Genomic DNA, 10,364 nt, shown 5'->3' on the forward strand with positions numbered 1-10,364 from the left:
GTGGCAGTGACTCGTAAGCCGTAGTTGCCCTTGTTAACTCAGTGAATTGAGTATTGCCTGGCCTCACCTTGGGTTTTGTTTTTGGTCGGAGTACACATTTTTCGCTACAGATTGCACGCAATCTTGAATGTCGCTTGTGTGGTGTTCTAACTCGGGCGAGTGAAGTCCACCTCCTTTGCATCGACTGGTTCGTATCTACAATAGTAGTAGTACATCGAATTAAGTGTAGCTTTACACTGAACTACTACGTAGTATTACGGAGTAGTGAACTTGTTATTGGCTCAACTATTATTACTGGCTGACACAGGATTATCGTACACACTCCAATTAATTTCATCATTTGGACACGTCCGCACTGGTACTGTACAACTTAAGCGTCCGTCCCCAAGACCTTGTCAATTTCGTCAATGGGCACGCCTGCATTGACAAGCTCTTGTCGCGCCTTTAACTTGTTGACACGAAGCATCATTTCCGCTTCCTTGGCTTTCGAGTCGAGAATGCGCTGGTTGGCCGCGGCCTCTTTTTCGAGGCGTTCGTGTTGCTGCAGCTCGACAAAGAACCGCTGCTTTTCCATTTCCCGCCGCAATTCCATGTCTTGGATTTGCTGGCGCTCCAGTTCCCACTTCATTTCCACTTCGCGACGTTGGATGGTCATGTTCTCTTGGGCCAACAGCAGCGAAAAATCTTGCTGCTGGTTGCGGGCGGCGGTTTCAGCGGGATACCCACGAGGCTGATGCTCGTTCTCGTACGGGGGACGTCCGGGGGGGCCACGACGGGGGGGCCCGTAGTTGGGAACTCCTGTGGGGGGATATATGTTCTGGGGGTGCGAGTGTTGATGAGGGGGTCCCGATGAAGGCGAAGGGTGGTTTCGCGAAGCAGGATGGGGGGCCAAAGAAGATGGGGCGACGTACGTCGACGGACGCGGCGCGGGGGGTCGTCGGGTCTGGGCGGGAATCGCATGGCCCTTGGCAGTTTCGCGATTCGGATCGTAATACGGTCTCTGAGGGGCTGGCGCGATACCAGGCGGGTTGTCGTACTTGCGCTTGGATTGGTTGGTCGACCTACGTTGGTGGGCTGTGGGACTGAGAGATGCCACGGACCCCGTCGCGTCGAGTCGGAACCTTCCCATGAGCACCGTGCCCGGGGGTTGAGGAAGCGAATATGGGGCCGACGCAGGAGGTTTTTCGCCAGATGGGGATGCGGACAAGTCAATCACAGGGTCATTGTCATTCGGGGAGTGATTTGGGTACGTGGGGGCTCCTCGCGGGTCGCCAATGTCGTGGTTGTGTTCGAGTGAGATGTCCGTGACCATGTAGTCGAGGGTGCCGCGGTCGTACAAGATGCGGATCTTCCACGGACACGCCCTCGCAAACCTAGGAGGCGGCTTCGTGCCAACATTCGGGTCCTTGTTGCTGCAGTAGATGGTCGTGCGCTGCAGCAACTTGTAATTTTCAGGGTGGACGGGGTGCGGATTCCGCCACGAAAAGAACTTGCCGTCTTTGGACGCGATAAACCCCTTCTCTTGCGCATATCGCTGGACCTTGTACATGAAGTAGTCAATGTCCTGGAAATGAAATCCCGCTTCGATGGTTTCAATGTCCAACGGCGGGCCAGTCATGTCTTCTGTGATCGCGATCTCGCCAATGTCGTCCTGATCCGCCTCGTTGGGCTCCTTGCTTTGCACCGCAGTTCTGGATGGCATAGAGGACAGCTTGTCCTTCGACTCTTCCTCAGTGTAGCTGTCGATGGCCGCTCCAGTCATTACGGCCTCCGTCGACACCTCGCTCATTCCTGCAGTTGGCGGGGAGAAAGTGTGCCAACGATAATTGGCCCTTCGTAAGTGCGACTTTTTGATTTTCAAACGTGTTATCCGGATGATACGTCATTATTTATAATATAAGTACATAGTGAACATACTAATTTGATAGTACTATAGTACTACGAAGTACGATTATTTCATAATACTGTGATTAATATCACTCTACTTCGAGTAGAGTGATATTAATCATGTATTAATAGTACTTCGTACTACCAGGTATTTTAATACCTGGTAGTACGAAGTACTATTGAAGTACTATTAAAATAGTACGAAGTACTTGATTTGACACTGTGAATGCAATAAAATGATTATCCGTACAATATGTTCGGAGCAAGCAACAAGTCGAACGTGCATGGAAGGCGATAGATCAACTGCCGATGCCAACGAGTTTCCGACACCGCGGAATGAACCTACTGTGAAGAGATGGCCTGCGACCATTTATGACTACATGGCGAAGCGTGTCGTGGACGGCCGGATTGCCGCCCTTGACGTCGAGCATGGACAATGGGTACATTGCAACGTATGCGACTGCCAGCTTCGTTGTGACGCTCGCAATCTTTTCAGCAATGAACGATGGAACCGACATGTTCGACGGAGTAAAAAGCACAGGCCAGTCGTGAGCCACATCGACCAGCAGCTTATAGTTCCCGTAAGTGTCGACGTCGCGCTGTCGCCATCGTTCGCCCCGCCGTCCAAGAAGCGAAAGAAACTGACCCAACTCGACGTGGACTTTGAACTGCAATCCTCGCAGCTCCCGACGCAACACCATGTCGTGGCGACTTGCCCGGGCGCGTTGCCTGCCGAAAACTTCGAAATCCTTCAAATCTTTGCCCGATTTGGTCAAATTCCGAGCGGGGCGCAGGTGGTTCGTGGTGCGGACGCGCTAGGCTTTCAGTTGTTCAGCACGTCGTGTACAAGGCGCCTCGTGTCCCGTCGAAAGAACCAGCCAGACTGCTGCGACCCGTGCTTTGGCTTGTTTGTCGATGCCAACCTCAAAAAGCGAATCTTTCAAAACATGAAAACCTACGGGCGCGTCTTGGCGGCCATAGACAGCCCCGAGTTACCCCACGGCAGTCTCGTGGACTTGCAAAACTTTCTCAAAATTCCCGTGCGCAATATGAACCACGCTGGAAAGAAGCTGCGATTGCTGGTGGAGCAGTTCATCGAACACCACAAACCCCCGCTGCGGCCCCAGGACGACTCGGACGGGGCGACCGACAGACACACCCAAGCAAAGGCCCAAGAAGCCGAGCTGTCGTTGCGCGTTGCCAAGGTCAAAGCGCAGCACGAACTGCTCAAGCTAGGCATAAGTATGGGCGATGCAAATGGGTTGTTGATGCTATAACGTTTAGGTGTAATACGTATTGGAGAGTCGGTATGAATATCCGGACTATTTCTCACCGACCAAACCCGGCACCAATCCCTCCCATTGGTCACTCCATAATATACTTGCCCCAATCAGATATCACTACCCGGATTGTGTTGAAGTACATATGCATAATATTATAGTAGGGTTAAAGAAAATCGATAATATTTATTTTCGATTTTCGAAATAACAAAGCAGTGGAATTCCAATACGTGATAAATTGTTTTGATTGGTCAAAAGTAGCATTCTTCCGGCTCTGGATTGGTGGAATGAGGCATCGCCCGACTGCCGCAGACATTTGCAAGCATGGCTCTCAAGGCGGCCGTCGTCGTGGCACTGGTCGCATATGCCGTGCAAGCAGCCCATTTCGTCGTCACTCCAAATGTACGAGCCATAAGCACCCAGAGCATGCGTCAGACTGGAGGAGGATCATGTGATGTCGCCGTGTGTAGGACCACAAGTGCTTTTACTTGGACGTGCCAGAAGGTACAACGTTTCGTGCGGAGTACGAATCCCCCGACACGACCGACGAATTGGTATGTACCTACGTGCAAGCTATCCCCGAGCCGAGTTGTGTGCCTGGACATTGGTTGAACTCATGCCGTTGTGTTTGCTCGTTCCAGAAAACCGTGCTGAAGATCTACGGCCCGTCGACCAGTGGCGACGTTCACGAAAACGTGCCGGCGTCTATCTCTCAGACGTTAAACCAAAAGGGAACGGTCGCGTTCACGTCCACGAGTTCTGGCGAGCATTGGTCGTGCGTGAGCATCGACACGCACAAATACGTGGTCCCCGACGCCACCAAGATGGTCCGTCGTCGATTCCAACGATTCACATGTCGTCATGCGTTCTTCCATGCTTAGAAATTCAAGCTCAAGCTGCGGTTCGGAACGAGCCATGCCGAGTACGAGAACTTGGCCAAGAAGGAGCAAATGAACGAGCTCGAGTTGGAAGTCATGAAGTTGCGCGACCGGGTCAAGGCGATCCAGAACCAACAGGATTATGCCCAGGTACTGTAATCAATCGCCTCTTCTATTATGCACTCGAGTCACATACACGGCCACAGGAAAAAGGCGACAAGTTCCGCGCCACGAGCGAGAGCAACAATGCGCGGGCCATGTGGGTGTCTGTGATTCAGGTGACTTTAATTTTCTTTTTTAATGATACTTCATTCAATTGTCACTTTAAAAATATTTTTTTTTGCATACTATTCGATAAGTTTGATTGACGTTTTGCTCGGTTTTGATGAAATGTCATTGAGATGGCAATTTTTGATGAAATTTGTGTCAAATTTTGATATTATTTGGCGGCGTAATCGGTGATATGCTTGACAGATTCTCGTGTTGCTGGTCGCGGGGGTATGGCAAGTGCGCCATTTGCAATCGTACTTTCAAAAGAAAAAGTTGGTGTAATAATTGCGTCAATGAAAGCACCATGGTCAACTTGGGAATTTTTATGGTTATTACGACATCCAGTCGCTCCATAGAAAGTCGCCGCGGCTTTGAGCGGTGCTACTACTAGTAGTAGTAGCGGGGTTCTTAGCCTGGATCTCAGTGCGGCAGATGGGGCAGCTGTTGCGAATATCCAGCCATTGCTTGAGGCAGTCGGGATGAAATATATGCTACATACACCACGGCAGGCTATCACTAGTATGTACTACTAGTAGTACTACCTGGCACGGCATCTGGACGACGTGGACGCCAATGTCAATATCCACTTGGCAAATGACACATTCTCGAGCATTCTTTCGGACGTGGATGGACATGAGATGGGGGGAGTGGTCTGGGTTGGCCTTGAGATACTCCACCAATCTATATACACCTTCAACAAACATTCGAGAAAGAGTGTTCATATGTACCCGTGGCCTTGCTTTTTAGAGATCATAAACGCTGGAATAGACAACGACGTGCCTTCGCCCGACGAGTCCGTCATGGCGTACGGCCACACGTCGGCAGTCTGCACCACGACCACCGCGACCGCGCCGGCGGCTTGGGCGCGCTGGATTTTGCTGGCAAATGTGCACACCCCTCGCTCAAGCAGTACAATCTACTCCTCCATCGTGGTGTGGGTCATTTACATATGGAATTTCTCGGACCTTGTTTCGAAGCGAGGACGGATTGGTGAAGGGAGCACCTCCATGGAAGGGACTGGCGACAACGACCTCGGACGCGTCGATGGACTCGCACGGACCAAAGTTGGCAGGTACGAGGATGACCTACGGATGGGCACAGACACATGACGTACTTACATGCTGACATGGCAGTAGCGTGTCGACGAACTTCGCCTTTGATACGCTTGGACACCATCGCGACTTCCACGGTGGTAGATTGGCCCGCCACAAAGGTATTCAATTTGGCCACTAGCATCATAGACTTGAACAACACAGATTGCGTGGACAGGTCGGATGATGTGTACCTGCGTCGTCGGATGCAGGTTGCGTCGGCGAACTGGTGGGATCGATACCCCAGGCCCCAAGAAGGCGGTGCATGAGCGAGGTAATGTCGTTGTCTGCGTCATCGCGAACTGTATCAGATTGAGCTGACGGACATGTCTGCAAGTCGGCACCGCATACCGAGCAGCGTCTGTCGTCTAGACAGAACGACGGTCCATCACCAGATCTAGGAAGAATCACGCGTTACCATCGGAAAGTACGCGGACCGTGGCCTGGCAATCGGTACAGTACAGTTCCGTTGCCCTCTACTGATTACAGTGAGATGCAGATAGTACATAGACACTGATTGTGTCCCGCCTAACGTACATGAACGGGTCGCACGCACACCATGTCGTCGTAGGAACGCGTCGACATGATGGTCCAAGAATACAATGGGGTAGTATTGGAAAATGGCCAATCAGATGTCTCGGACGAACCATGCAAAATTGGGAAATTTGAAGAAAATCGACAATACTTCAGTATTATTATATTATTGTCGGAATTTCCCCAAAATATTGCCATAATTTTTCAATCTAATGATTGAGGTTTGACGCATATTTTGGATATAACGTTAACGTTAAATTGATAAATTCGTCGATACCACTTGGCATCACCAATTTGACAAGATAAGATGCAACGTGTCAGGACCAAACCAGACTCGTTTATGTAGCAGTGCCCCATGTTTAAGGAAGGACCCTAGTCGTGGGGCATTAGTCAGTTGGAATGCAACGTCAAAGTGCCGTCTGGGAACGGCCGCCTCAACTCGTTCCGCGATAGTTTCTCGTCGGTTGTTCATTTCGCCAGAACTTTCGCAATGGGTGTCCACGAGTGTTAGTTATTTTACACCACAGAACTACAGTGTAGGTACAAACATTCACGAGCCAGCGCCATTCATTGGCTACAAGCATCACGAAGTCTTGCTAAGGGTTAACTGTAAGTTGATTGACAGTGGTTAGCGATAGCTAACCACTGGCGATTCAACGTAGCCCTGGGTATAGGCTTCATTGTGGTCATTTGAGATAGGGACGGGGATTCGTGGTTACAGGGTTACAGGTTAAAAAGTGTGGATTTTGCACGATGCTGTAAGAACAAATTGCATGAATGTTTGTACCTACGCTGTACCTCAGAGGTGTAAAATAACTGATATAGGTGTCCACGACGTCCAGTGTGCTCATTGATACTGTACGTACAGTACCGGTAGTAGCCACGACGACATGACTAATGCAGCAACATGCATTGCAAATTGCTGCGCTATGCACCTACGATGGGGCGGTCGTTGAAATGACTTCCTTGTGCTTCCAGCCAGCCACCACGAACCGCATACGCTTAGTACATACATATTGGTGCGGCAGTCTTCAGTTTTGGAGTACATACCGTGTAGTACAGCTGTACTACGATTGAACGGAATGACGTACGGATGGGTGCCACCCCTAGGCACAAATGCTGCCTGACAATCCCAATACAGTACGCTGGACATGTGTTTGAAACACAATTTGTATTAAACACTTGAATTACTTATCCTTTGTATCCGTACTAAACATTATTTTTGTCTTTTGGTTTTATACAAATTTTAGAACGCACGTTCCGTCCAGATCACTTTCTGCTTTGTGCGCAACATCAATGAACGATACAAAAGCACCGGATGGCCCAGATGACTTCAGCGGCCTCTTCTTCGCATGCCAGAGCACTCCATCGGCATGCGCCTCGCCAGACATCTCCATCTTGCTGCAACGATGCGGACGCTTCGACGCCATGGGGTTCACCCAAGCTGACTTTAGTGCATGCTGTGATTCCGCATTTGCTCACAACGGCAAAGCCCGAGAATGCGTGTACTTTCGACCAACCGAGTGGACTGCGCGGCGAATTTCGGTCTTCCCTGTGTCGCACTCCCCCAAGCCCAAGTACACTGTGCGCGACTGGGCTCAATTCGCGTCCGTCGATCAAGTGTATGTTGCAACGATTTTCGTCGTGTTCGGCTACACTTATTGTTTGCCGTGTTGTAGAGACATTGCCCGAGTGTCTGTGCATTCGATTGACGCGTCCAGCTTTGACTACCGCACGATATCCAAGCTGTACGACCTCTTCGCTTGGTCTTGTTGTTGCCTCGAATGAGCATATGTCGAGTCTTACTCCATTTTTGTAGGAGTATCGTCGATGCCGACTTGGAGACCATCACCACGCCGCCATCCCCGACACTCAACGTGATCGACGTCAGCAACAACCGACTCAAAGCGTTCCCTACGTATTTGTTTAGCCCTACCCAACCAACCATCGCGTACGTCGGACGTCGTCGTATACTTGGAATGGCTAATCAATGGCATAGACAACTCAACATTTACGGCAATCCATGGCACCCGTCTGTTTCAGTCGACGCGAGTGAGTGCAACCGAATGCAGGTGGCAGTAGACAGCGGCCACATCACTGGCCTGCCCCTGGATTGCTCGTGCTCGTCGTCCGCTCCTACATGCACATTCCCGTCCCTGACATCCACACCAGCCCCTTCAACGTCCACTGGAGCCCCCGTCGCAGTTGTAACTCGCCCTGCCACATCGTCACCATCACCACCCCCTGCGTCGGCCAGGATCTCTACCCCAACCCCGCCCGCTACTGTCACCCCCACCGCGACAAACCTGTTGTTGTCTAAACCGACACCTTCCACTACCGGTACAATATCCACTCAACCACCGCCAGCCTCGTTCGCAACACTACAAATAACCGCGAGCCCAATCACCAACAACAGTGCTATCACAGACCAAAAAACGGCCGTCGCATCTGCCGACGACTCGTCGATGACCGGCACGATCCTGTTAGTGTGTATGATGGTGTTGGTGCTGGGCCTGGCTGCTGTTGCCTTGATCCTATACCGCCGACGGCAGCGCATCGTCGCCAACCCGAACGTCCTCAGTGGCTTTGAAATGGTCGCCATGTCGTCGCGGAATGCTCCGTTTAACAACGGGGCAGCAGCACCGTCCAAGGCGCAACTCCTTCGAAAGACGTCGAGCTCGGCGGTCCTCACCAGCTCGACGCTCTTGCCGTTGTCCAAACAACCGAGCCGCGACATGCCGTCCGTGCCTACAATCTCCCCCGACCACGTGAAACTGCTGCACTCGATCTCCAGGACCCGCTTCAGTGGCAAATTCCAAGGCGAGAAAGTCGTGCTCAAACGATGGGATGCTCCCAACCAGGCGGCGGTGGCGAGTCTGGTTGCGGACATCCAGGCGATGGCCCAGCTGGAGCACCCGCAGCTGTTGATCGTGTTTGGCCTTGTCCGGTTTGGCGAGTTTGACGTGAGTGCGGTGGCAGAGTTCATGCACTGCGGGTCGCTTCCCCGCGTGCTGTTCAAACATGACGTGGCACTCTCGTGGCCCGACCAGCTCAGCATGTGCTACCAAGTGGCGGCCGCCCTCGCTTATATGCACAGCCAGCCCAACTACTCACGGGGCACCAACTGCCTCACCAGCCGTGACATCCTTGTCAACTCGACGTTGCAGTGCAAACTGGATGTATTGGACTTTGTCCAGGCGACGCCAGCCATCACCTCTCCCGAGTTTTCGTACGGCGGCGCGTCGCTGGCGTGGGAAGCACCGGAAGTGCTCACACACAACTGCGCGCGAAGTTCGTCGGCGGAAATGTACTCGCTGGGGGTGATCCTCGGGGAGATTGTGACGAGGGCAAGGCCATACCAGTCGTGGATTCAGAGTGTTGGCACCACGGTCAGTGACATTCGCATCCGAGACCCCACGACGATGACGTGGCCGCACGAAAACCACCCAGAGCTCGAGTCCAGTCCCCGGTACTTCAAAGCCCTCGTCGCCGCGTGTCTGTCGCGGGACGTCCTCCGCCGCCCCCTGGCTGTGAACGTCGCCGAGACGTTGCAGCGTGAAATGGCCTTGTTAAAGCGAAACTATGGATAGGAATGAACGTACAGACAGTGCTAACGTAGAAAACCAATTTAAGAAAACTTTTTCCGAGACGCTGCGGTGGAAGGAACGAAGCTCAGCATGGATGCATCAGATTCACATTCCGAAAAGTGCTGGATGAGGCCAAAGCGGAGTTGATTCATTTTACATTCAAAAAATTGTGTTTCACGGTCTATTTGACAGACATAAATACCATTTTCGAAGCAAATGTACTCAAAATGTGAGAACCAGTTATTGGTGCACACAATTAGCTTAACGTTTGTATACCCATTTGCATATTTTTTGTGTGGTTAGGTTATGTAATTTCAGCAGTTAAATATTAAATCCAGACAGGTAATGCAATTATACAGCTGTCAGTGACCATATTTGAAATTGACGCGAGTCCGACATTTTAGGAATCCACAACCCGGTGTGCACGAAAAATTGGAGGTCCAACATCACATGCAAAGGTATTTCATGTAATGCGATGAATTACACTACAACGTGCACAGCGTTCTTGCGGTTGGCTTTGACTTGACCATTAGGCAAGGGCTTGAGGCCCATCATGGCAGCGACACGGACACAGCACCAGCACCGCTCTTCGCTTCTTCTTTCGTTCGGAGTGCAAGTCATCCGTGACTACAGTAGTACTGGGACGGACGGAATGCAACGCCCACCGAAGATTTTTGAGTATCAGAATAAATTTCATCCAATAATACTCAAGATTCGAAATACTCTTCTCTTATTGGTGGAATTTTTATTCTTCGCGCCAGCGGGAAAAACTTGGCTTTCAAAAAATTACGTGCACATCGAAATATGAGGCGCGCGTCGTATCCGATCTCAACTAAG

The 10,364-nt window shown here is 51.3% G+C and overlaps 5 protein-coding genes across 8 annotated transcripts; 3 read left to right on the top strand and 2 right to left on the bottom strand.

Annotated features, from left to right (window-relative positions):
* Positions 1-254: 254 nt before the first annotated feature.
* Positions 255-1,816, bottom strand: H257_05266 (hypothetical protein). The gene has a single exon (XM_009830071.1). It carries the CDS (start codon positions 1,787-1,789, stop codon positions 371-373), a length of 1,419 nt encoding a protein of 472 aa, XP_009828373.1. The 5' UTR covers positions 1,790-1,816; the 3' UTR covers positions 255-370.
* Positions 1,817-2,117: 301 nt separating this feature from the next.
* H257_05267 (hypothetical protein) lies at positions 2,118-3,279 on the top strand (the record flags this gene model as incomplete). Its single annotated transcript, XM_009830072.1, has 1 exon — positions 2,118-3,279. A coding segment is annotated over one exon (1,047 nt), but the record flags the coding sequence as incomplete, so codon positions are not given.
* A 146-nt stretch (positions 3,280-3,425) lies between these two features.
* On the top strand, positions 3,426-4,635 carry H257_05268. 2 transcript variants are annotated; one of them, XM_009830074.1, is made up of 6 exons: positions 3,426-3,569; positions 3,638-3,721; positions 3,809-3,994; positions 4,049-4,195; positions 4,252-4,323; positions 4,520-4,635. In XM_009830074.1, the coding sequence occupies exons 1-6, from the start codon at positions 3,492-3,494 to the stop codon at positions 4,595-4,597; spliced, it is 645 nt and encodes a 214-aa protein (XP_009828376.1). In that variant the 5' UTR covers positions 3,426-3,491; the 3' UTR covers positions 4,598-4,635. The 2 variants fall into 2 exon arrangements, with proteins under 2 accessions (XP_009828376.1, XP_009828375.1); XM_009830073.1 differs by having other exon boundaries at positions 4,252-4,635.
* On the bottom strand, positions 4,603-6,021 carry H257_05269 (hypothetical protein). Of its 3 annotated transcripts, XM_009830075.1 has the most exons (8): positions 5,944-6,021; positions 5,825-5,882; positions 5,601-5,774; positions 5,465-5,544; positions 5,281-5,400; positions 5,044-5,231; positions 4,858-4,996; positions 4,603-4,806 (listed from the first exon to the last, which is right to left on the bottom strand). In XM_009830075.1, the coding sequence occupies exons 1-8, from the start codon at positions 5,989-5,991 to the stop codon at positions 4,648-4,650; spliced, it is 966 nt and encodes a 321-aa protein (XP_009828377.1). In that variant the 5' UTR covers positions 5,992-6,021; the 3' UTR covers positions 4,603-4,647. The 3 variants fall into 3 exon arrangements, with proteins under 3 accessions (XP_009828377.1, XP_009828378.1, XP_009828379.1); XM_009830076.1 differs by having other exon boundaries at positions 4,603-4,996; XM_009830077.1 differs by having other exon boundaries at positions 4,858-5,231.
* Positions 6,022-7,220: 1,199 nt separating this feature from the next.
* H257_05270 (serine/threonine protein kinase) lies at positions 7,221-9,583 on the top strand. Its single transcript, XM_009830078.1, has 4 exons — positions 7,221-7,562; positions 7,620-7,688; positions 7,760-7,891; positions 7,940-9,583. The coding sequence occupies exons 1-4, from the start codon at positions 7,237-7,239 to the stop codon at positions 9,528-9,530; spliced, it is 2,118 nt and encodes a 705-aa protein (XP_009828380.1). The 5' UTR covers positions 7,221-7,236; the 3' UTR covers positions 9,531-9,583.
* The last annotated feature ends 781 nt before the right edge of the window (positions 9,584-10,364 follow it).

This window comes from Aphanomyces astaci, assembly GCF_000520075.1.
Source record: "Aphanomyces astaci strain APO3 unplaced genomic scaffold supercont1.10, whole genome shotgun sequence".
Taxonomy (NCBI): Eukaryota; Oomycota; class Saprolegniomycetes; order Saprolegniales; family Verrucalvaceae; genus Aphanomyces; species Aphanomyces astaci.

Coding starts and splice junctions, on each gene's coding strand:
- H257_05266 (XM_009830071.1), bottom strand. CDS start 1,789: ATGAGCGAGGTGTCGACGGAGGCCGTAATGACTGGAGCGGCCATCGAC.
- H257_05268 (XM_009830073.1), top strand. CDS start 3,492: ATGGCTCTCAAGGCGGCCGTCGTCGTGGCACTGGTCGCATATGCCGTG. Junction 3,570..3,637: donor ATTTCGTCGTCACTCCAAAT/GTACGAGCCATA, acceptor CGCCGTGTGTAG/GACCACAAGTGCTTTTACTT. Junction 3,995..4,048: donor TCCCCGACGCCACCAAGATG/GTCCGTCGTCGA, acceptor TTCCATGCTTAG/AAATTCAAGCTCAAGCTGCG.
- H257_05269 (XM_009830075.1), bottom strand. CDS start 5,991: ATGTCGACGCGTTCCTACGACGACATGGTGTGCGTGCGACCCGTTCAT. Junction 5,775..5,824: donor GGTCCGCGTACTTTCCGATG/GTAACGCGTGAT, acceptor CGTTCTGTCTAG/ACGACAGACGCTGCTCGGTA. Junction 4,807..4,857: donor TCGTCCAGATGCCGTGCCAG/GTAGTACTACTA, acceptor TGGTGTATGTAG/CATATATTTCATCCCGACTG.
- H257_05270 (XM_009830078.1), top strand. CDS start 7,237: ATGAACGATACAAAAGCACCGGATGGCCCAGATGACTTCAGCGGCCTC. Junction 7,563..7,619: donor TTCGCGTCCGTCGATCAAGT/GTATGTTGCAAC, acceptor GCCGTGTTGTAG/AGACATTGCCCGAGTGTCTG. Junction 7,892..7,939: donor CCTACCCAACCAACCATCGC/GTACGTCGGACG, acceptor TCAATGGCATAG/ACAACTCAACATTTACGGCA.